This window comes from Podarcis melisellensis (genome assembly GCF_964234715.1).
Source record: "Podarcis melisellensis genome assembly, chromosome: 6".
Classification (NCBI taxonomy): domain Eukaryota; kingdom Metazoa; phylum Chordata; class Lepidosauria; order Squamata; family Lacertidae; genus Podarcis; species Podarcis melisellensis.
The window spans coordinates 98,009,484-98,033,388 of NC_138538.1; the positions used below are offsets into that span (position 1 = coordinate 98,009,484).

The 23,905-nt window shown below is 43.4% G+C and overlaps 2 protein-coding genes across 2 annotated transcripts in view; one reads left to right on the top strand and one right to left on the bottom strand.

Moving 5' to 3' along the window:
• Positions 1–13,296, bottom strand: part of COLGALT2 (collagen beta(1-O)galactosyltransferase 2) — a 59,733-nt gene extending 46,437 nt beyond the window's left edge. The window contains exon 1 of the mRNA XM_081915099.1: positions 12,940–13,296. Within this exon, the coding sequence (XP_081771225.1) occupies positions 12,940–13,205 (266 nt within the window). The 5' untranslated portion in view covers positions 13,206–13,296. The remainder of the gene's footprint in view (positions 1–12,939) is intronic.
• A 4,113-nt stretch (positions 13,297–17,409) lies between these two features.
• TSEN15 (tRNA splicing endonuclease subunit 15) overlaps positions 17,410–23,905 on the top strand; it is a 306,977-nt gene continuing 300,481 nt past the window's right edge. Inside the window, exons 1-2 of the mRNA XM_081915198.1 lie at positions 17,410–17,542; positions 23,517–23,598. Coding sequence (XP_081771324.1) covers positions 17,417–17,542; positions 23,517–23,598 — 208 coding nt within the window. The 5' untranslated portion in view covers positions 17,410–17,416. The remainder of the gene's footprint in view (positions 17,543–23,516; positions 23,599–23,905) is intronic.

Consider the following 23,905-nt stretch of genomic DNA (forward strand, 5'->3'; position numbering starts at 1 on the left):
GGCAGTTGTAGTCCAAAACACCTGGAGAGCATCATTTCAGCAAAGGCTGACATATGGAAGCAACCACATTAAATCCACATCTATTTTCTCTCTCCGTGGCCTGGGGTCAGAAGTACAAATGTGCAAGGAGATGCCAGCTGCGGGAAGCACCGATTGTGTGTCACTAAGAAACCTCCCCCTTCTCAATTCTCAGAGCAGTTTTACACTCCGGGAGGCAGAGTGTATTAAAAAGTAAACAAATGAACAAGTAAATTAATCGTACCTTTTTTAAGTTTTAAAAGGTGGGGAACTTTCTAAAGCATGGAGGCAAGCAAAAGATGAATGGCTGAACCAACATTCCATTCTCTGACAGGTTCATCATGTATCAGTCAAAATCACAAAGCTTTGAGGAAATGAAGCTCATGTTATGGCCAAGACTTCCTTTGGGGTGGTTTCTTTTATCTAAGATTTGGAATCAGACATCTTCTAATAAAAATATCTAGCTGACTAGTTTCACCAATAGTGAATCCAATACAGAATTTAGACTCCTGTCAAATGTTTGACATTCTCAGATGTAGTTTCTGACTTTTCTTGTTATAATGAAATGTTTGTGAAAGTATGCCAAAGTCTTCCCCAAGGTGGTGGTAGTGGTGTCTTGCAGTTAGTTGCCTGTACTGAGTTCTAACAAGGTTTGCTGACTGTCTGGTAAAACCACTTCCTTATAATCTGGCAGCTACCAAGCTCAAATGTTCCCAACTTTTCCCAAACTTTGTGATTTTTGTATTCTTGTAGATGAGCAAGGGGTCAGCAGCCTTTTTCAGCCATGGGCTGGTCCACCGTCCCTCAGACCATGTGGTGGGCCAGACTATATATTTTTTTTGGGGGGGGGGGATGAACGAATTCCTCTGCCCCACAAATAACCCAGAGATGCATTTTAAATAAAAGGACACATTCTACTCGTGTCAAAACACGCTGATCCCCAGACTGTCCGTGGGCTGGATTGAGAAGGCGATTGGGCTGCATCCAGCCCCCGGGCCTTAGGTTGCCTATCCCTGCACTACAACCCGTTTGTGGCTATTTGATCTGCTATGACTCATCCTTCACCCCAAAACTGCTGTACTTACTATCTAGCTTTGCCTCTAGCTTGTTTAGTCTGATTTCTAGAACTGAGCCAGATTTAAGTGTCATGGCCCTGGTGCTACATGGATTGTGAAATGGACCTCATGTAGGCTCTTTTGCTTGCAGTTTAGGACAGATCTGTCTTAGGAAGATTCCCATTACAAGAAAATGCCACTGACCAAACAAAACCTCTCTTGACCTGTCCAAGGAGCCCTCCGTCAAATGCAGGTATGTGAAGAGAAATTCTGGCAATAACTTTATTTTGCATGAATGATTCCAAGCTGGAGACTGCCGGGCAGACAGCTATGACTTCATTGGCCTGAAATACCAACTCACTGGGAAGATCATTCTGCTTTATGAGCACAACAACCAGCCACATTAACGCCAAAACATAATCACCCTATTTACATCTTCCATTCTTATCAGTATAATCTCCAGATTAGCCTGGACTTTATTAAGGAAAATACATGGCAAGTGAATGTAAAGTGCTCAATACAGCTAAGATTTTCATGTAGTCAGACCATTTCTGAACCAGATTTTGTACTTTGAGATGAGTAATTTGATGGTCTCCGGTTCCAGGAAAAAAATGTTCAACAAAGCGTATTAGGGCAATTATTACCCTCGTGTGAGCTACAGAAAATGACCTTTGCCAGGTTGTTCCAGTAACCTGATACTGTTTATAAAAAAAATCATAATAAAAAAGCTGTCTGAAAGAATTTATTGCTCAAGGCTCACACAGCCCATTATAAAAGTGTTCATAAATGTAACGACAGACTTAGTTAGGGGATTAAACAAATCCAAAGAACTCCTGCTGTCATACCCTGCAATAGTCATTCCCAATTTGTGCAATTAAAAGTTCTTGCAAGCCTGAACTATACTCCTACCCAGTGTGTCTCTGCATGATTAATGACTCCTGCCTTATTTCATTTCAATCGGCTTCACTGAAGGTGGTTAATTCTGCTACATCTCAACATTTGGTGTGATAGGATGGGCCAATCCCTCTGAATTAAAAGCTGTACTAGTTATCTGTTCCTAGAAGGGGCTACAGGTGTCTCTTCTGCACAAGTCACTGTTCTGAGCTCACCTCCTTTGAATCAAGACACACCTATCCAAACAGCCCATTCAGAGATGAGGGCATCTCTATGGAATGATAGATTTTGGTCTTAGACATTCTGAAAGCAAATCTTTTGAGTGCAAGAGTGAATCATGCCACCAGTTTTATTTAAAAATTTTTAAAAAACCACTAAGCATGCCTCAGCTCTCAGAAGTTTGGGAAACACAGATCTACACAAGTCATATTGTAAACAGACAATTCAAAATGCTGTACAAAAAGGGGAGCATCATACTGACACTTAGATGCCTCTTATGTGGACTTTATTTGCTTGTTCTGTGTAGAATAGTGGGTAGACATGGCAGACGACACAGCAATGTCTCCAAAGCAGCTCTTTATTTTGTAAGCTGGAACAGAAAACTGAACAGCAAACAGCTCAGCCGGCCTGCTTTTATAGGCAGCTGGCTGTCAACATTGTAGCAACAACAACCCAGAGTTTCCCGCCTAAAATAACTGACGCGGACCTGAGTGAAAGCTATCTAAAGTATCCCCCTGCTGGCCCAGGGTGAGAACTTCAGTACATAACACCCCTCCCCACCGAGATAAGGCGTTAGTTACAATCGTAATGGTTTCCTTATATACAGCACTACACGTAATGGTTCAATTAGGCACAAAGCATATTGGTTACATTTCACATACTTCCATTAGACCAACAGTGTTACATGTCCAACAACATAGTCCTTTAAATACGGTCTACTGGCCTTGTGGATTTCCTGGGCGGAGAGTTCAACAGCTTCTGAGGCCACGGCCTCCTCAGTGGCTTTCTGCAGCGTGAGGTCTGGCTTGGCGAGGAGATGCCATTGCAGACGGATGTCCCGGACCCCACAGATGATTTGATCCATCAGGGCATCATCTAAGTCTCGGAACTCGCAGTGCATTGCAGCCTGTCGCAGGGCGGTGGTGTAGTTGTTGATTGACTCCCCCTCTGCCTGGTTCCGGTGGTAGAACGCATGATGGGCAGCAATCTTGGACGGCTTTGGGGCGTAGTGGTTGCGGAGCTTCTCTTGAATCATGTCTCAAGGTGCTGCCTGGACTGCTAGAGGCGCAACCAATGCTCAGGCCGTCGCGAACACTTCGGGGCCACCAAGGCTGAGGAGAGGCCCCGCTTCTGCTCTACAGACCCTCTTGTCAGCTCATTTGCTTGGAGTTAGCAGTCAAACCGAGCGAGGTAGGAGTCCCAGGATTCAGAGGCTGGCGCAAATGGCAGTAGAGGCACAAGTGAAGCCATGATTCCGATGCCGGCGTGAAGGGCGATGGATGGAACACAGTGCTCTCGCCAGAACGGTCAGCTCTGAATTGGTTCTGTCCAGTGATTTTGCTCAGTGATTTTGCTCTGTGATTCAGCTCAGTTCAGAGGATGGCCGCATCTGGCTGTGCTCTGGTGTCCACCGATCCCACCTTCGTCGCCAGTGTAGAATAGTGGGTAGACATGGCAGACGACACAGCGATTGTCTCCAAAGCAGCTCTTTATTTTGTAAGCTGGAACAGCAAACTGAACAGCAAACAGCTCAGCCGGCCTGCTTTTATAGGCAGCTGGCTGTCAACATTGTAGCAACAACAACCCAGGGTTTCCCGCCTAAAGTAACTGACGTGGACCCGAGTGAAAACTACATACACAATACTCCTGGTGGCCAGGGTGAGAACTTCAATACATAACATTCTGCATTGTGAAACCGATGGAAACATATTGAGCGTGGACAAGCCTCCGGTTCACTTCCAGCATTCCACTGAGAAGGTCAGAGACTCCTCTACCGCAGTGTACAGTGAAATTCCCTATCCCATTTTCTAGGCAGCTCAGAGACTTTGACAATTCATCAATAATAGACAAATGCAACATGGTAAATAAACATATTCAGCAGCCTGTTAGGGGCAAGGGCAACTATTTGGTCTTCACAGGTGCAGGCCGCATCAGGGACAAGCTCCTACTTTTCACCAGGCTTGAGGGAAAGATGGGGGGGGGGATCTCCCTCTTTGACCTTTTTTGGGTTTGCAGACATTCAGAAAGCACCAAGGCTCCTTGCTACTTTGCAAGAGCTTCAACAGGTACAGCACAAATTCAGAAAGACATCCACATCCACTTATATAATAAAAATAAGTTGTACCTCAGCCTACAATCAGGCAGGACACCCTCCCTCACCAAAAGGTTTATAACCTATATTGGTTCTATAAGCTATAAATTCAAATTAACCTCCATGGTGTTACCCTAAACAATTGAATATTGAGAGTTCTCTTCAATAAGTCCTTAGCCTCCCCCTCACAGAACTACAGTTCTCAAAATTCCCTAGTGAGGGGAAATTACTGTTAAGCCAGTTTAAACTTGCAGTGCTGAAAGAAAACACAGCCTACCTCAGAAGTGGGCGATGCATCTGGGTGCTGGCCAGCAAGCCAGCATCTCTCAGTTCGACATGGGCACAACACTGGCCTTATCTGACATGGCTATTTTCATTATTTATTGAATTTGTATTCTACCCTTCATCTATAGATCTCAGGGTGGTTCACAGCACAAAAATACAAGATAACAACGCAAAAAAAAAAATATTAAGAAGAATAAAACAAATCAAAACAACCCTCCTTCCCCTCCCACAAATACATTTAAAAGGATATAGGATGTTAGTGTTAAGTTGTGGGTGAACATATCAGACGACACAGCGATTCTTCAAACAGCTCTTGTTTATTCACAGGCCAGGACAGAACTGAACTGAAGGGTTCAGTCAGCCTGCCTATATAGAGCTCCAGTACAACGTAACTGTAACAATTTTCTAAAACTATCCAATCAGTGAACGTCGCTTTCGATCCCTTATTTGCATAACTATCTACAGTATCGATACTTCCGGGTTAGCGTGATCGACTAATGGCGGATTCCCTCTGAGCTCCGGAGGGAATCGGCTCCGCAGGATTGGGTCTTGCCGCTGTGGCGACGCGGGGACCCTCAAAAATCACAGGCGGTGAAGCCTGTGAGCGTGGTGACTCGGCGGGCACCATTTGCGCCCCCCCAAGCTGCGAAGGAGCCTTTTTAAAGGCTTCGGAACGGGGACGGGGTGAGCGGCGCGGTGCTGTGAGTCGACTGCTTCTCCTGCGGAGTGAAGCCGCACTGCCGTTGTCAGAGAGTGCTGACTTCTTCTTGTGAGCAATTGGACTTTAAAGTAACAACCCATAAGTAGTACGGAAATTGGAATTTTAAAGAAAATTTCTATGAATTAGGCACGATCGGGGAAGGCGTAAACAGGAAGTCCGCCTCCCCTCCTTGTAAATAATTTAAAGCAAAGGACCTGCTAACTAAGGTCGAGAGAACCCCTTTTTTCCCTTTTTGGTAAAGGACTTTAATTTCACAGTTTGGCAGTATAAGAAATCTTACTGGAGGATAAAGAGCTAATTTTGGGAGCTGAAGTGCCACCCCCCCAGACCCGGGTGTGCCCCGCAAGTGAGCCTGTTGATGAGATACTGAAGAGTTTGACAGCTGTCAAATTAGCTATCAAGATGGAAAAAAAGAACTTTGTTTCTGTTGCTTCTGCTAGTTATATTTGTTACAATTTGTTGAAAATAAGGAAGAGCTGATACAAACTAATTTGATTTTTGGATTTGAACTGGAAGGAATTTCAAGGAACCAAAATCCCTCTAGAGGGGGTTCTGGGACATTACAAGAATGGCTGGAGGAGGGAAAATTCAGGCTGAATTGGTCAGAGTATTTGTTCTCTTGGGAAAGTTACAAGGCCAAATTGATGTTTTGGCTACAAACAACATCATTGAATTTGATAAGGATTTGAATCAGGAAGTCTATTCGAATGGACAAAAAGAAAAACTTGAGAGCTTTGAGAATTTGGAGAAGGAGATATATGTTGTCCCTGAAGAAAAGGAAGGAGGAGCTGTAATTTTACAGATGACAAAGGAGAGCTTGAGGCCTGACATGATGGCAACAAAGGAAAATAAAAACTTGATGTGGAAAATCCGGCCTGAACTGGAGATTGAAAAATGGAGAGATCTCCTTATGTGGAGATCTGAAGACCTAAGGATTACAAATTTGCTTAAGGTGGAAGTTGGAGCTTTGGGGACATTTGGACTTGAAAGGAGTAAGAAACAAGACTCCGAATACCACATAGGCTCCATTTTTAAATATGGAGGTCTGGCTGGAAGAAACATGGATCCCGTTGGGCTGGAGCTTCTCTGAGATTTGGTGTTCAATATTAAGGACTATCAAAAAGACCGGCAGAGAGGAATTGAGAGAGAATTAAGAGCCTCGGATGTGAGATCTCCAGGCTGATAGTAGATTAAGATTGATGGACATTTGTTGGGGACTGAAACCGGGAAAGGGGGGGTGGAATTTGGGAATCCAAAGGGTATGTAATTATAATTTGTTCTGTTTTTATTCTGTTTTGTTATTTGTATGAAAATTGGGAAATTTGTGGAAGGGAATTTTGGTCGACTTTAGAAAAAATGTTTTAAGAATTAGTATTGATGTATAAGTATTGATGTTTAAGTTTCGATAAGGCAAAATTGGTTTTTTAAAATGAACCAAATTAAATGAAAATAAGGTTAGCAAAAATAAATTGAGGAAATGGATGAAAGAGAAAAAGCAAAATAATAATATGTTAAAATAGATTATTAAGTTAAAGTTGAGAAATAAGTAATAAGGATTTGCTGAGCTAATAATTTGAATTGGAATACAAGAAGGGAAGGTGCGAGGAGGTCTGACAAATAAGTTAAAAGAAAATAAGCAATTGAAATTTTATGTGTTTTTAAGTTTTGTATTTTTGTATGTTTGTTATTTTTTGTTATTTTTTTGTTTTTATTTTATTATAGAAAATGCTAATAAATATTCTTTAAAAAAAAAACTATCTACAGTATCCCCCTGCTGGCCCAGGGTGAGAACTTCAGTACATAACAGTTAGTATGCCCAAAGCCTGGTTGAAGAGGAACATTTTCACCTGGTGCCTAAAGGTGTATAATGAAGGCACCAACCTGGGCAGAGCATTCCACAAGTGGGAGCCACTGCAGAAAAGGTCCACCCTCTGGACCTCTCTTGGGGAGGGACACACGAAAAACAGCCTCAGAGGATGATTGCAGGCCCAGTGGGGTCATATGGCAGGGGGTTGGACTCGATGGCCCTTGTGGTCTCTTCCAACTCTATGATTCTATTCTATGATATGGAGGGAGGCAGTATTTTGAGACTAGGTGCTTTGGAAAACACACAAATGCTGTTTCCATGAGCTCTGGCTTCCGTCACGGTGTCCCATTGCGCCAGAAGCCGTTGAGTCATGCTGGCCACGTGACCCAGCATGCTGACTGCAGACCAAATGCCGGCTCCCTCGGCCTGAAAGCAGAGTTGAATTTGACTGGACTTAGCCACCCAGGGGTCCTTTTCCTTTACCTTTAACCTTTCTATATTGAGGGTCTGATTAAATTTAAATACTTTGGAAGCTCTCCTGCTCCCAGCCACTTCAAGATGATGGGCGTCCCAATCTAAGCTGTGATGTGTGATTCTATCTAAGGGGCAGCTAACTTCAGGCCCAGGAAGGCCCCGTAACTCCTTGCTGGGCTCCTCCATGTGTCCCTCGCCTGCATCAACTCCTCTTTTCAGCTCTTGCTGGGAGTCACATTCGGCTCCTTCAATCAAGTCTGATTTATACCTTCACAGTTCATGGAACCTATCCACATGCCCACTACCATTACCTTTGGGACGCAACAGTTTACTTTCTCCAGGAGCTCAGCAGTGAATAATTCATGGGCTCAAATCAATTAGAGGGGTGGGGGAAAGAGAGGAAACTGCAGAGAGAGGCCAACCAATATTGACTTTTGGAAGAATATTAACAACCAGTCTAAAATCTTAACAATTAAATACTGTACTTCCATTTATGGACTGCTTCTCTCTCTCTGAAACTGAGGCTAAAGCAACATGTTTGGCAGACATCCTGCTCAACCATTCTCCCTGCAACCCTCTTCCTCAGCACTTTCTCTTTCAACCAGACAAATACACATCCAGATATGTGACTGGTGGGGGAGAAAGAAGGGCTAAAAGCAGTGGTGCAAGGGTTGTGCAGGTTCCCAGGCATACAACCTTCCAAAAGTGTCATTTTACACCAAATCAACTATACTATAAAACACATCTGTTTTCTACCTGCCTTCCTGCCTGCTTTCTGTTAGTAGGTGGCTACTGGTCAAGCGGAGTCAGCAGGACCTTTGATCCTCTGCTCTAGTGCTAATCATCTGTCCGTGGTGGCGCAGCAGGGGCTTCTATGCTTTTTGGTGTTGCAAGCTATTATTTGGCCACTATGCATTAAATTAAGAACAGATTGCTGCCATGAGCAACTTTTGCTTGCTGAGATACCAAAAGAGGATGAGGGAGGCAAAAACATTTCTTTAGTGCCATCAGTTTAGCCAGAGAGGAAAAAGATAGTGTCTGGGTTATCATCATACATACAAAATATATCATTTTTCTTTTTGGGGTGCATGGATGAGATGAATAGACCCTTCCTATACTTTTTTTGGGGGGGGAACCAAATCGTAATTAGGACTAGGTGCAAATGCAATTTTATTTTTAAATTCTGCACCAGTGGACTTAATTGTAGAATTCAGCCTAACTATCGGGAGAGAAAACCACCCCCATTTCTCTGTAGATGTTTTTTCTTCTCCTTCTCCTTTGTGATTCTGCAGGAGATAACAGCATCAGAAAGTGGTGTTTCCATCTTCGGCAAAAGCACAGCACAGGCAGGCAGCCACCCACTGCCCCACATGCATGCCACAAGAAGGGGTGAGCCACTGGTGACCATGCTTATGCACTGCCAATTCCACCACCGTGTGAAGCAATATCATCTAGAGCAATGGTTCCCAAACTTTCCCCCCATTAACCATGTGAAAATTATTGAGGCTCCTGGTGGACAACTTGATATTGTTGTAGCAACGGTAATGTGCTGTGCTAGATTCTGTGTGGTCTTTAATTGTATTATTATTGCTTCTTCATATATTCAACTTTATTGCACTGTATTACAATTTGAATTTCACAGAATTCAGTATGTGACATATTGCATTTTATTGTAACTCCTTCACTTGTGAGGCAGGTTTCTGTGGCATTTCTGGCCCACAGGATATATCTACCTGGAAAACAAAACAGCCCCCTGAGAATAAAAAAAAAAGCCGTTCCTGTTTGAACATGAAGACGGGTCACCAGGAGAAGGAAGTCTTCACATAGTACTTCAAAACTGAAATGCAGGGTATTGAGAAGGCTGCCTGCCACTTGATAAAACATGGTAAGAGCAAAAAGGCAAAATCAACAGGAAGACCGTCCATATGTGCCTTGAGGAAAGAGGGCCACGAAAAAGCCATACATATTTAGCTATGCAAAACGACCACATTTAGCCTTTAACTGACCCCTGAATAGGGAACATCATCGATATTCACTGACTCAGAGAGGAAATTAAATGCAAACATTTTTTTTTAAAAAAAGCATCACTGCAAAGGACGGAAATTGCAGCTCAACCCTCTCAAAATACTAAACAATTGACTTTAGGCTTCCCATGCCCTGTGGCACAACCATTGTCTTCTCCATTGACTCTCCTGGCTTTGGTCTGGGCTGTACTCCATGGAAGAACTGTGTACAATGAATTTGGGCAAATCCAATTAGCTCCTGAAAACTACAAAGGAAGACTGGTACAGATAATGCTAACACTTCAGTGAGACTGGTAAAACAAGTGATACAGGGGTACCTCAGTTTTCTAATGTCTCCATTGACAAATGTTTTGGAACTCGAACGCTGTAAACCTGGAAGTAAATGCATTAGTTTTCGAACACGCCTTGGAAGTAGAACAGGAAACGCGACTTCCACTGAGTGCAAAACCCTGAAGCCTAGCTGTCGGCTATTGAGTTTCAGTTTTTGAACGTTTCGTAACTCGAATGGTCTTCCGGAACAGATTATGTTCGAAAACTGAGGTACCACTGTACCAAATTGCAAAGTAATTAAAAACAAGTTCTGCGGTTGGAGAGTTACTTGAGCAAACAAAACTAAAGCTACAAAAGGCCAGTCTGAATATGTTCTTTTTTATTCCTTTTCTCTGCACCTAGTCACAGGAATTGTACACTGCAGCTACTACCCACTATCCATTCTTGTGTCCCTCTTTTCTCTCCACAAGCAAAGAGTTGTTCAATCTTCAGAGAAGCAAAGATGTATCTCTCAACCCAATCTCTCCTACAACAGTAGAGACTAGCGAGAAGCCAGCTGTTTTCTACAAAGCTGCCACCTCTTCTCTCCTGGGGTTCTTGTGGTCTTCTCAGAGTGCAAGGCAAACAGTAAAAGGTGCAATAGGACCTAGCATTGACATAGGTAGTGATAGAGACATCTGCACCTGCTCCCCCTTCTGCCAGGCTGCTTTCTCAGGCACAAAGGGAAAATAAATAGTGATGCTGTTTGAACTCCGCCAAGACTATAATTCAGCAAAACATGTGAATGGCTTAATAATATATTTATCTTATTCTTTTTATAGTTCTATTAGGAACACCTTGTCACAAGATGGAATTACATGCCAGCTGGACTTCTGTCAATATTGTCTTTATGGTTCTAATGCTATAGCTGTACTTTATCCAAGTGTTCAGAATACAGTACTCTCATGGGCATATTAATGGTCTATAAGATGTCAGTGGAAAATTTAAATAAGTCATCCAGGTGATTTTTTAAAGCCACAGAACCTTTAAAAGCAACCTTCATACTCCTAAAACTGCAGGTAATAGGGAAAGAAATATTCTGCTTGCATTTTTAGAAAATACATCAATGCAAATTTATTTTGAGGACTAATGGTACAAGAAAAAGCTTTGCTCTCTCCAACTTCGAAGCTCACTATGATTAATGAGCATCTTTCCTAGTTAAAAAAAAGAACAACTAAGCACATGAATGCTCTTTCTGTTTGTATTTTACTGTTGTGACCTTGCATACTTACACATTCATCTCCAAGGGAACATTTCCAAGTTCCTAATTAATAATGCACTGCCATCATTACACTTGCCTTTTGCAGGCAAAACAGGTGCTCTTCCACTGTGTTTTAGGTGCTCCCAATGAACTTCTTGGTACAGCAATCAAACACGGTTGTTACTTTTACAAGAATTCTAACATCGGAGGCCGAATAGACTTGAGCATGTCCAGGTTTCTTTTTAAAAGAATGCTTCCTCACCTGTCTAGAGGCTGTCCTGATGCCCAAATTTGTGCAATAGACTGAGACTACTGAAAGAAAGAAGGTCCTTTGGAACCATGACTCCCTTTCGAGGCTATTTAGCACAGTGTAACAAACTTGTCATGAGACAGGCGGGGGCGGGGATTACGAGATGCACAACTTCAATCACTCCACTTATGATGGAGCTGGATATTATGGTCTGGCTTTTGGCAAGTTGCCAGTCTGTAACCATACACAGAGATCCTTATCTGTACAGTGGGAGGGGGAATCATACTGGAACATGTGTTTTTTTCATTTGGGAAACCATAGCCCCCCGCAATAAACCCCACTAAGTTGTTTTGAAGAGTGACAAGAAGCCTCATCAGCCACTGCCGCTTTTGTTTGGAAACTATGCTCCTCCTTCTTCGCTCCCTTACAGTTAGCCACAAGCTGGTCCTTCCTTCTACCACATGTGCCCTACCCTCCCAAACACATGGCTTGGAAATCGAGTTACCGCTTGCACTTAATGCTTCTGGAGACAGTTGTACAGCTACTGTATTCCCATTGTGGGCAAGGAGAGAGGGGAACTGCTGTGATTTCAGTCTCCCACAGAAACCCAACAGAACAAGCCAAGGTGATGTTCAGTGGGGTTTCTGTGACAGACGTAACTGAATGATGAAGTGGTACTCACAAATAGACACAGTTCTCTCTTGGCAGGGACAGAAAACACACACAACCTAACCGCTTCCAAGAAATCTCTCCCTATGCAAAAGCAACAGCTGCAAAAGCCTAGTTATTAATAAATTGCTTGGGGACAACCAGGTATTGCAGTTAGAGCATGCAAAAAAGGGTTATAATTTTTCCATCTCATTCAATTGAAAACAGCTTAGTAGCAACAGCTTGTCAAACCCAATTCCAGAAGCCCACAGCCTTGCTGAGCGCTGACGTCTGCCTTCCCCCTTCCTTTTGCAGAAGATCTTGAATCTATGCAGCCAGGACGAATCTTCTGAGCCACAAAGATTCTCCTCATCTGTCTTGTGCTTCCTGTATGCGGTCATTGATGCAGACGGCAAGACTAAGTCCCAATGTTAGACTCCTGCACGTTCTATTACACTACTCGTATATGCCAGTAAACCATTGTGAACCTGAGCAAATTTACTCAGAAGCAAGTCCCGGTGAGTTCAGGGGGTTAGCTCTCAAATACATAGGATTACAAATTGCAACTTTAGATTTTCCACCCTGCTTGGTTGTGCCTCTCCCGTCTCACCTCCGTCAACCTTCCATTCATCCCACCAGGTGCTTCCAGTCTTTTGCTCACCCCGCCTCCGGATCTTTAACAGCAGCATCCTATGCAGGCAACATCAAAGGTGATAGAAATATTGCTTCCATCACAGGGTGAAAATTTTCATCTGTGGATTTCTGAAGACCCAGCTTCAGCTTATGGCACAGGAGCAGACCTGGTAGAACTCTGGCCCCTTGATCAGTTGGCAACCTTGCCTGCAAACTCCCACCAACCCGCACGTTGATGCAGCTACCTGGAAACTTTTCTCTCCCCCCCCCCCCCGTCTCTCTCTCCGGCGGCGCCTTCGGCCAACTTACCAGAGGGCGATCCTGTTCTTGGGGTACCGCAGCCTCTCCAGGCAGCCGAGGAAGTGGGGCAGGGAGTGGGCAGCGTTCCTGGCGAGGAGGGCGAGGAGGACGGTGGGCTTCTGCAAGGCGGATTCCGGCAGGGGATCCGGACCGAGCTGCTCCGGGGCTGAGCAGCTGCCCCCGGGGAGCCCCAAGACCCAGGAGAGGGGCAGCAGCAGCAGCAGCGGCGGCAGGATCCGGGCAGGGCGGCGAGGGAGCCTGAGGGTCGCAGCCATCTTCGGGGCAGCGCGAGGGGCCTCTGCTGGCAGCGGCGGCCGGGAGGCGCCTACCTGGAGAGCAGGCTGGAAGGGAGGGAGAGGAGACCGGGCTGCCGCCGCTGCGCCTTTTTTATTTGCTCAGAGGAGGAGGGGGGGGGGGCTGTGCCTTCTCGGAGAAAGGCGGCTTGGCGGGGGCAAGCTCTCCGCTCGTGGAGCAAGCAGAAACAAAACACGCGTGCTCCTCTCTTTCCATAGTCCCTCCTCTGCCGACCTCCTAAACGACAGAGAGCTTTTTGCAAAACTAATCATAAGTAACGCTAAGAAGGGATAGGTCCGTACAAACCTTTCAGGTGATCTTTTTCTTCTGATCCCTATTGGGCTCGGATTGCACCGGGCACACTTCGAAATAATGCTAGTGGACTCGTGAGCACAATGTGGTGGTGGAATTTCACGCGACCGGTGGCTCAGTGGCTGTGTTCTTTTTAGATTCCCACGACTAAGAGCTCCATGCATGTCGGAGAAAAGAGGTCCCCGCACTGTCCTTTCACTCATGAGCTAGTGTACTACATGTAGCGAGCTTTTTACCTGGGGAAATAATTTTTAAAATGACACACGGGTCAGAAGTTGTGATCCAGAATTCTGCCCCTTCTAGCACAATCCTCTTTATGCACGTGCACTTGCATGGAAGTCTCACTGACTTCCACAGAATTTACTCCCACAGGTATAGGGGTCTAGGACTGCAAGAGTGACTGAGACACTGCGGACTCAACGACCTCATTAGGTAGAATGCCTAGAAAGGCCATGGTGGCTGAATCCTGCATATGCATACCCCTGCATGGAGCCAACCTTCTATGAAGCCTCTGCCTTAATAAATGAAATAAGAGATTGGACTGGCACTGAGGTTTTCCTGCTTCGTATTGACTTCAGTTGCTCTATCTGCACATTTATGGCTAAGGATAATAATATACTTTCCTGGCATTGAGGTTGCAACCCCATGCACATTGCAAGCCCCAATGAACACATGGTTCTGTAAGGATGTGATTGCGGATGCTTCCCAACAGCCTGTTTATTGAACATACAGCCTGATACATTTGTAGGGAAACTAGACAGTGGTTGGCTGTTTAATGAGCATTCACTCTTGATTTGTTTGTAGAGATTTTGTGTTTGGTTGTTGGGAATCAGTGCTTCCAGGAAGCATGCATAGCATTGGCCTACAGTACTTGTCTAGCTAAGCCACCTACCCAGTCTACTCCCTGTTAGAAAGCAATCATAATCTAGAGCAGAGTTTTCCAAACTTTTCATGTTGGTGACACACTTTTTAGACATGCATCATTTCGCAACACAGTAATTCAGTTTCACTAGCAAACCAGAGGTTAAACTAACCCCTTTCTAGCCCTGTGAGGAGTGTGGGGAGTGTTTGTGCAACACACCTACATACTGCGGCCAACACACTAATGTGTCGCAACACAGTTTGGAAAGCACCGATCTAGAGTTTATAGCCCAATCCTATGCATGCATACCCAATGCATTTACCGAAACAAATGTAATTAGGACTGCAACGTAAGTGCAGCTGGATAACTCAAGCAAATGACCAGAGAATTTTGATTAAGAAGGAAGCATCTCCCCACCACCACCCACTGAGTTCCAGGAGGCTCCCAGTTCAGCCTGTATAGGATTGCAGACTAAGATTCAGATTTCTGTGGAACCACTATAATATTTGGCAGTCCTTGCAACAGGAAGCAGATGTATGGGACAGTTCCTTCAAGAAACAGTAGCATGTTTTCATTCTTCTCACTATGCTTTCAATAAATGTCCCTCAGAAGCCAAAAAGGAGCCTTTTCAGAGTTGCCAATTTGTGGGATTATTTTTAGGAGGCACTTAATAAGATCACACTTCTAGAATTTCTTTCATGAAACACAAAACTGAGTGAACTAAACAATCTTCACTTTTGTGGAAGTAGTAAAGTTTGCTGCAATGACAGGGCTTGACAGATGTTATTTATTTGTTTATTATGCTCTTTCTCAAGTTTAATTCAGAGCAGTTCAAAAAATTGTTCATAGGCAGTTTTGCATCATCCTCTTCATCCTCAGAGGGAGAAGACCTATTTATCTATAGCAGTAAAGCTGTCAGTATCCAGAGTTACTACAGATCAACTAGGAATCTTCTGGCTCAGAACTTTCCTGTGCCATGAAATTCAGCAGACAGAATTAAGGAAGACACTTTGCAACATGGGCACAAGAATTATAATGACCCATTTAAACAAACTGCTGAGAAAATGTATGTGAACTGTATACTCAAGAGGCAGAACATACAGCAAAGAGGCATTGATGTTAGAGCAGGTATCTTCAACCATTTCAGACCCACAACACACTTTTAACCCAAGCATGCATTTGGAGACCCGTTTCTGAATATTTTACCATATATTTGCATGGTGGTATTGCTTCTGTTGTGAGCCACCTTAGATCAGGCTGCAGCCCACTAGGTCTCAACCTAACGGTTAAGTATATTAAGTGTATATAATCTGTTAAAGAGTTAAGCGTATAATCTGTCAGGTTTTTTTTTTAGGCATAGCACAGATTTGGGATGGGGGACTGGTGAAGCTACAGATGTTTTAAGTGCTGCTGTTTTATGTTTGTAAAAATCAAATACACCGGCTTCTCACATTGGTATTAGACTTATCACTCCCAAAAAATACTAGCAGAAACTGTGCTATTGCTGAGAAGCTTGTCTGCCAAACTGTATTTCAAAGTATGCCTTCAGAATGTTTTGAGTTACTGTATTTTTCGCTCTATAAGACACACCAGACCACAAGACGCACCTAGTTTTTGGAGGAGGAAAACAAGGGAAAAAAATATTCTGAATCTCAGAAGCCAGAACAGCAAGAGGGATCGCTGTGCAGTGAAAGCAACAATCCCTCTTGCTGTTCTGGCTTCTGGGATAGCTACGCAGCCTGCATTCGCTTCATAAGACGCACACACATTTCCCCTTACTTTTTTGGAGGGGAAAAGTGAGTCTTATAGAGCAAAAAATACGGTAGTTCAAAAGGCCACTCATGACTTAGACATTTTGCTCAAGTACCTCGAGAGCCCCCCCCCCCCACTCAAAGGGAATAGTTCGAAAGAATGCCCAACTTGCTTTGGCATCTGAGCCAGACTGGCCCACAAGCACCTCTCCCTGGGAGTAGAACTACAACAATAAACTAAAAAGCAAGCCACTTGCCTCCTTTCCATGAAACCCCCAATCAGAAGAGCTGCTGCTTTTTCCTTGCACGATGCTTCCCTGTGTGTTGGTTTTGGAGGGGTCAAACTTGGGAGATAATCTTGTTCCATTTTCCTTTTCCTTGCATTGGATTCGTGCCCTGACGCGTAGACCACAACTGCATGCCGCATGCAAGGATCTCTGCAGAGCGAGCATGCTTAGCAAGGAAGATGCAGCACAACCCCAGTGAGAAGCATGGCTTTACCTCATTGGTCACACCATCAAAAATATCACCGGCCGAGTTGGGCAGATCACAGGGCTGCTTGTCTGGTTAGCTGGCAATCCTAAACTGGCAGCTCACCATTTTACAGAAACCTTAGGGAGAAATAAGTATTAGTTAAGAAATGATGCTGGATGGCGGGGGGCGGGGCTGCTTCTGCTTCCCTGCTGGGGGAAAGTTTTCAACTTTCAAATTCCCCAAATGTGGGGTGCTAAAAAGCTGTAATGTGACCTGAGAATTCAAAAGAAATTTTGGTAAAAATGGTAAAAATGCATAGAAATCATTAAAAATGATTTGCCAAGTACTTCCAGTTATATTATATATTGTCATTGTTATCAGTATTTATTATTATTTACATTTTCAGAATGTAAAATTAAAAAAAAGGTTTTCCAAAAGTACTTTATGTGCTTCTTCATCAAATGTAGATTTACAAAGCTAAATGTTGTCCACTCACAAAAATAATAGTAGATTTTGATTCTTCACACTCAAAACATATTTTTAAGACCACTCGCTGAAAAAATTGGCAAAAATTAATTTTCTCCCCCTAAATGACTACCCTCCTCCTCCCTCATAAAAGGATTACGCCCCCCCCCCCGCAAAACCCCCTCCTGTGAAACTCAGTTTCAGTTAGAAACCTTCGGGCGACGGAGCCGCCGCGTCGCTTCGCCCGCTCGGCAGGGAGGGGGAACCTTAGCGGCGGGCCGCGTGTTCCGCGGGGGACTCTGAGGGCCGAGACACCGCGCGAGAGGCCATGGCGGGCGAGGCGGAGAGCGGCGCGTGGGGCGGCCCAAGGTCTTCCCCGGCGCGCGCCGCTCAGTCCCGCCCGGAGGAGGCGGCCAGGACGCTCCGCGGGAGCCGGCGGGAGGAGCACCCTGCGGTCGGTATAGCCGGCGAACGGCCCGCGCCGAAGAGGGACCGAGGCGCGCGGGGCCCCGGGGAAACAGCCCCCCCCCTTCCCTCTTGCATTTCTGTCCCCCCCCCCGGTCAGAAGCGGGTCCGGCCGAGAGGCGGGCGCGGGGGGCTGAGCTGGCGCTGAAGCGCAAGGCAGTTATTTCTGCCTTATAAATCACTGTCCTGGTTAGTTATTGACAAGATTAAGCTTGCATCCCGCCCTTCATCCGTAGATCTCTGGGTGGCTCCTAACATAAAACCACAAAATACGCAAGAAAAACAAACAAGAAGAAGAAAGTTATGAATACATTGTCCCCATCCTGGAATCAGGAATGGACTTTGGTAATATAGCAGCACCCTGAGAGGACAAAATTTGACGCCCCCCCAATCTTCTTTTCACAATAATTCATTCTGGAATAGTTGTCTTTTAATGGATCTTCTCAGTAGGTACCTGTATAAATAAGGGTATTATTATTATTATTATTATTATTAGCCCCATTGGCTTAGTGCCCTGTAGTGCATAAATTGTACTTTTAATGCATGTTACACACTGCACAATGTAATGTAAAAACATTTCCCTCACCCACCCTGCCCCAGTGAGGAATAAATATTATGAGGAGTGGTGTATACCGTATTTTTTGCACCATAACACTCACTTTTTCCCTCCTAGAAAGTAAGGGGAAATGTCTGTGCGTGTTATGGAGCGAATGCCTGCGGGTGGCGGGGGGGGGGATCTGCTGCAGTCGTGAGCAGAGGATCCATGGTTCCCCTTCCTTCCCTCCTCCGTGGTTACAAAGCATGGATCCACATGGATCCTCAGGATTTTTGCATTGGGCTGCTCCAAACTCACTGTCAGATCACATGTCTGTGGCCACAGCATGAACCACAAAAATCATATATCCACTATTTCGTTTAGAATATTTTTTTTCTTGTTTTCCTCCTCTAAAAACTACGTGCGTGTTATGGTCTGGTGTGTGTTATAGAGCGAAAAATATGGTAAATGCCTTTAAATAAAAACAAAAAAATTCCTTCCAGTAGCACCTTAAAGACCAACTAAGTTAGTTCTTGTTATGAGCTTTCGTGTGCATGCACACTTCTTCAGATACCCAAAGTGTGCATGCACACGAAAGCTCATACCAAGAACTAACTTAGTTGGTCTTTAAGGTGCTACTGGAAGGAATTTTTTTTGTTTTGACTATGGCAGACCAACACGGCTACCTATCTGCCTTTAAATAAGCAATTAGAATAAAAAACAGCAGAACCCTGCCTCCAGGCTTACAGTGTAAATAGACACAAGAAAAAAGGAAAGGGGGGGGGTGTCAGTGGTCCCTCTGGCTATGTGCAAAGTGCAGTGCTAGCTTTAAGTGTTTTTCAACCTGCAGCGAACAAAGCGAAAATCATTCCCTTCCCCACTTGCAGTTGATAATTATAATAGAACAGCTTGTTAATGGAAGTTGGAGGGAGAGTGTCTCTGACCATGCTTTCTGCTGGTTATGATCTTACTATACTATCCTTTGCCATGTGAAACTGCATCCACTGATGGGTGAATGGTTGTGTGTTAAGGGCTATACACCTGGTCCAAGGAAGAGGAAAGGAACGATAAAGTTGTAGGCACTTGTCACAGGTACATGTCTCTATTTAGTTATGCAGTGCCTATCGCCATGCCAGCTGCCATACATGAATTAAGAGGGAGATGGTACAGACTTGCAGTTTAGTTGCACGTGACACATAAGGAAAAGAATCCAAAGGGAAGTGTGCCACATATCAATGAGTAAAAGTAAAATATATGTGTGCAATAGCTTCTTAGGTATTACATGAAGGGATAAAGAGCAATTTGGACATGTGGAGCAGCAAAATAAAATCAACAAAAAAAAATGAACAAAAAAATGTTCAGGATGAATAAGCAGTAGAGCAGGGTTTCCCAAGCTTGGATCTCCAGCTGTTTTGGACTACAGTTCCCATCATCCCTGACGACTGGTCCTGCTAGCTACGGGTGAAGGGAGCTGTAGTTCAAAATCAGCTGGAGACCCAAGTTTGGGAAACCCTGAACTAGAGTGAAGTGACATGTATATGTGACCCAGCTCTGTAGTTTTAGAGAGAAGCCTCTCAAACAGCCAAGTTTACTGGACTTAAGTAGCTTTGCACCCTTGACTGACTGACCTCAAATCCTGTCATGCCCTGGTGCAGGTTCATCTCTGGACTAGAGATGAAATAGCAGTTATACTGAACTCAAGAATCTAAGAATGATCCAAGTATTCCACATTCGCTAGGAGCAATCCTGTAAGAAAGGTCAACAGTATTTGCATACCTCAGATGACAAGCCAAGAGGAGTAGTGTCTTGCTAAAAGGAATATACTGTGTTTATGGCTGAGGCATTTTAAACCATTTTTTTAGTTTAGAAAGAAGATAAATAGGATGGGACATGATAGATAACAAGAAAGGGGATAGAGATTTTTTTAAAAAAAAATATTAGATTTCCCACAATTATAACAAAAACCACAGAGCCGAATGACACACAAAAACAGAAAAAAAGAAAAATACATCAGTGAACGAAAGAAGAAAAAAGGAACAATAAACAGATAAACAATAACAACAAACTTAATTCTTTACAAATCCAACCTTTTAAACATCTTGGTTGACTTCCTCTAGTCCCTCCCTTCTGAGTTTCCTTGTAGTTAAAAGTAACAGCTTTCCAATATCATTATTAAACTAAAACAATTTCCAATTGTAGTCCATCTTACTCACTTTTCTTAACATTCTAAATCCCGTTTACTTAATTATAACTTAGTTTAATCCTAGGCCTATTTGTTTCAAGTAATTTCTAATTTTTTATATTACAATATTTATTCAAATAGTCCTTAAATTTCCTCCAGTCCTCTTGATACTCCTCTTCTTTCTGGTCGCAGATTCTTCCTGTCAGGTCAGCTAGCTCCGAAAAGTCCATCATCTTCACCTGCCCATCTTCCACTGTTGGTAGTTCTTGTGCTTTCCAATTCTTAGCTAACAAAATTCTTGCCGCAGTTGTGGCATACAAAAACAGTTTAACATCTTTCTTGGGCAATTCCAAACCTGTTATTCCAAGAAGAAAGGCCTTTGGTTTCTTAATAAATGTATATTTCAACATTTTTTTCAGTTCATTATAAATATTCTCCCAGAAGTCTTTCACCTTGGGACAAGTCCACCACATATGGAAAAAAGTACCTTCTTTTTCTTTACATTTCCAACAAAGGTTATCACTTTTGTGATAAATCTTTGCTAGTTTTACAGGGGTCAAATACCATCTATACATCATCTTCATAATATTTTCCTTTAGCATCGTACATGCAGTGAACTTAACCTCTTTCTTCCATAGCCTCTCCCAATCCTCCATCATTATATTATGTCCCACATCTCTTGCCCAATCAATCATAACCAATTTAACTTGTTCATCCTTTGTATGCCACTCCAACAACAAATTATACATTTTAGACATATTCTTAACATTAGTATCTTAACAACTCCGTTTCCAATTTGGTTTTTTCTGTTGCAAAACCATTTCTCTTATCCATCTTATATAATTCATTAATTTGATAATATTGCAACCAATTCACTTTATCTTTAATTTGTTCAAATGGTTTTAATTTAAAACCTTCTGATCCTCTAACAACAAATCTGAGTACCTCAACCATTTGTTTTCCATATTTAACTTTTTTTGGGCCTGTGCTTCCATTGGCGAAATCCATTTTGGTGTTTTTCTTACTAAGAGATCTTTATATCTAGTCCATACATTGTATAACGCCTTTCTAATTACATGATTCTTAAAACCACTGTGGGCCTTTATCTTGTCATACCAGAGATATGCATGCCATCCAAATCTGTTATCCAGTCCCTCCAAGTCTAACACATCATCGTTCTCTAATTGAATCCAATCCTTGATCCAGCAGAAGGCGGCAGCTTCAAAGTATCTCTTCAGGTCTGGTAGGGAAAAACCCCGAGAAATGTTTTTATCATACTGCGACCCAGAGCCATCCAAAGAAGGTGGGAGATCTAGGGCAGATGAAGAAAGGAAGTACTTCTTCACACAGTTCATGCTTACTTAATATGGAATTTGCTACCACAAGATGTAGAGATGGCCACCAGATTGAGTGGCTGTAAAAGAGAATTAGACAATTTTCTATAGTAGCTGTGTACCTTCTATAGAGAAGGTACCCCATTGAGTACCACCAGTTACTGGGGAACAACAGCAGGAAAGGGCTCTTGTGCTCATCTCCTGCTTCTGGGCTTCTGACAGGCGTCTGGCTGGGAAACAGGATGTTGGATAAGATGGGACTTTGGTCTGACCCCAAAGAGCTCTTTTCATGTTCTTAACTAATCTGAATCTCAGCTTGCAATGCTTTCTTAGATTCAGGCTCTAACTCTTCTTTTAAAACCCTTCTGATTTCATTCAGTGCGTCTTTAAGTATGAAAACAATATTCAGGATTGGAGCACAAAGAGTCTGTAAAGAATCAGAAAGCTTCATGTTCAGCTCAAATATTTGTAAGAGTTTTAAAGCAATAACTTTCAATACACTTAAATTTATATTCAAGTGTAAGAATGTGAAGTTTTACAGGACCCTCTGCAATAGTTCTCTGCCAGAGCTGGGTCAACAATCTCCCCCCCCCCCCCATTAGAATGCAGAACTCCATGATCTGATGTGATTTTTACTGAAATAACCCTCTTATGAGTTTGGCATATTAAAAGAGAGCTTATTTTGATGGTTGTGTAACACAAGCCACCAGAGGTTTAAGAAAGTATTAGCTCGTTCAAGCTTATAAAATGCAAACTTTACAACTCAGATATTTTTGATATGAAGAAGGAATCAAGCTCTCTATAGTGATCAAGGCATTATAATATGATTATACTGTGCCAGGTGCAGGTGAAGCTTGCAGCATGTCCCTAGCAGTGCTGCGATTTTACATTTGCACAGCATCAGCTGTGTGTGTCGGGTACCCAGCGCTTAAACAGGGAACCTCATGTGTGGAAGCCGGTTCCTAATTTGACAAACAGGGTTGTGCAACATTGTCCTCTGTTACTGGCAGGCAGCACAAGGATCCTGTGGCCCCACACAACGCTCATCAGCCCTGACTGTGCTGGCTGAGGCTCAAAGGAGTTGAAGTCCAAGATCGTATGCAGGTGCCACAGAAACCCCTGTTCTGTATTATGCTCTGTATTTTGCTCTGGCAAAAGTACCGGGAGCCTCACCTTCTGGCCCTGGCTAGTCAACAGAAAAGTACCTTCTGGCTCCAGCTGAACCCGTGTGATATAGTGGTTAGAGTACTTTGCTAGACCCTGGGAAATCCAGATTCACATCCCTAGTAAGACATGAGGAATGCCAGGTGACTGTCCCCATCTCTCAGCCTAATCTACCTCACAGGGTTATTGTGAGGTTAACATAGAGGGGAGGAAGAACCACATTTGCTGCCTCAAGCTCCTTGGCAGAAAGATGAGATATAAATGCAGCAAGTAAATACATCGCTGTGGCAGTTATTTATAAATAGCAGTTCTAGCAATGGATATTCCAAGTTCAGTTTCAGATACAGCTGCTTGCCGCCCCCTTCCTGTCTCAGGGGCTTGCCAAAACACAGATTTAAAGCAGTCCCTGCCCAGTAGGCTTAGGACAGAACTGGCCCTGTTTTATGAACAATCAGCATTGCTAAATCATGCCCCTCCCCTTCCAAAACACTAAACCGCACCTTTTGGAAGACAGTTTTATTGGCATTTTCAAAACATGACCTGCAAGTCTTTTAACAGACTATCTAGCAGTAAATCCATTAACAGGCCTGAAAGAAACTGTGTGTGCTGTGCTTTGGGGGGGGGGGGTTCTTCCAAATGTCTCTAGAGTTGATGGGAAAACATTTCCAAAATATTGTGGATAAAACCGCTTGAATGTTGTTGCATTGCAGTAGCTTTTACATCTATTGCTTACTATTGTGTCTTTCAGCTCACAGGGATGATGTCGTTGGATGTGGCTGAGAGCAGTTGTGTGCATGCTGCTTTCTTAGTTTACTTAGACCTCTTAGAAGGTAAGTTAATGGAGGCAGCTTCAAAGGCAGACTGAGGAATAAAAAACCCAAGCTGCTAAGGCATATCATTTGGTTTAAAAAGAGTGCCAATAATGCTCTTTGTGTACTCTTAGAATACCTTGGACTTTTGCAGACATCACTTGAGCCTATCTGCACTTCTGAAGTGTCCCATCTTGAACCCACCTCCATGCATTGGATGTTTCATTTCAATTAATTTCACTTTTGATTTGTATACAGCCTTTCTATATTACTGTGCACAAGTGATAATAAAAACATAACTTTCAAATAAACAACTTATATAAAATAA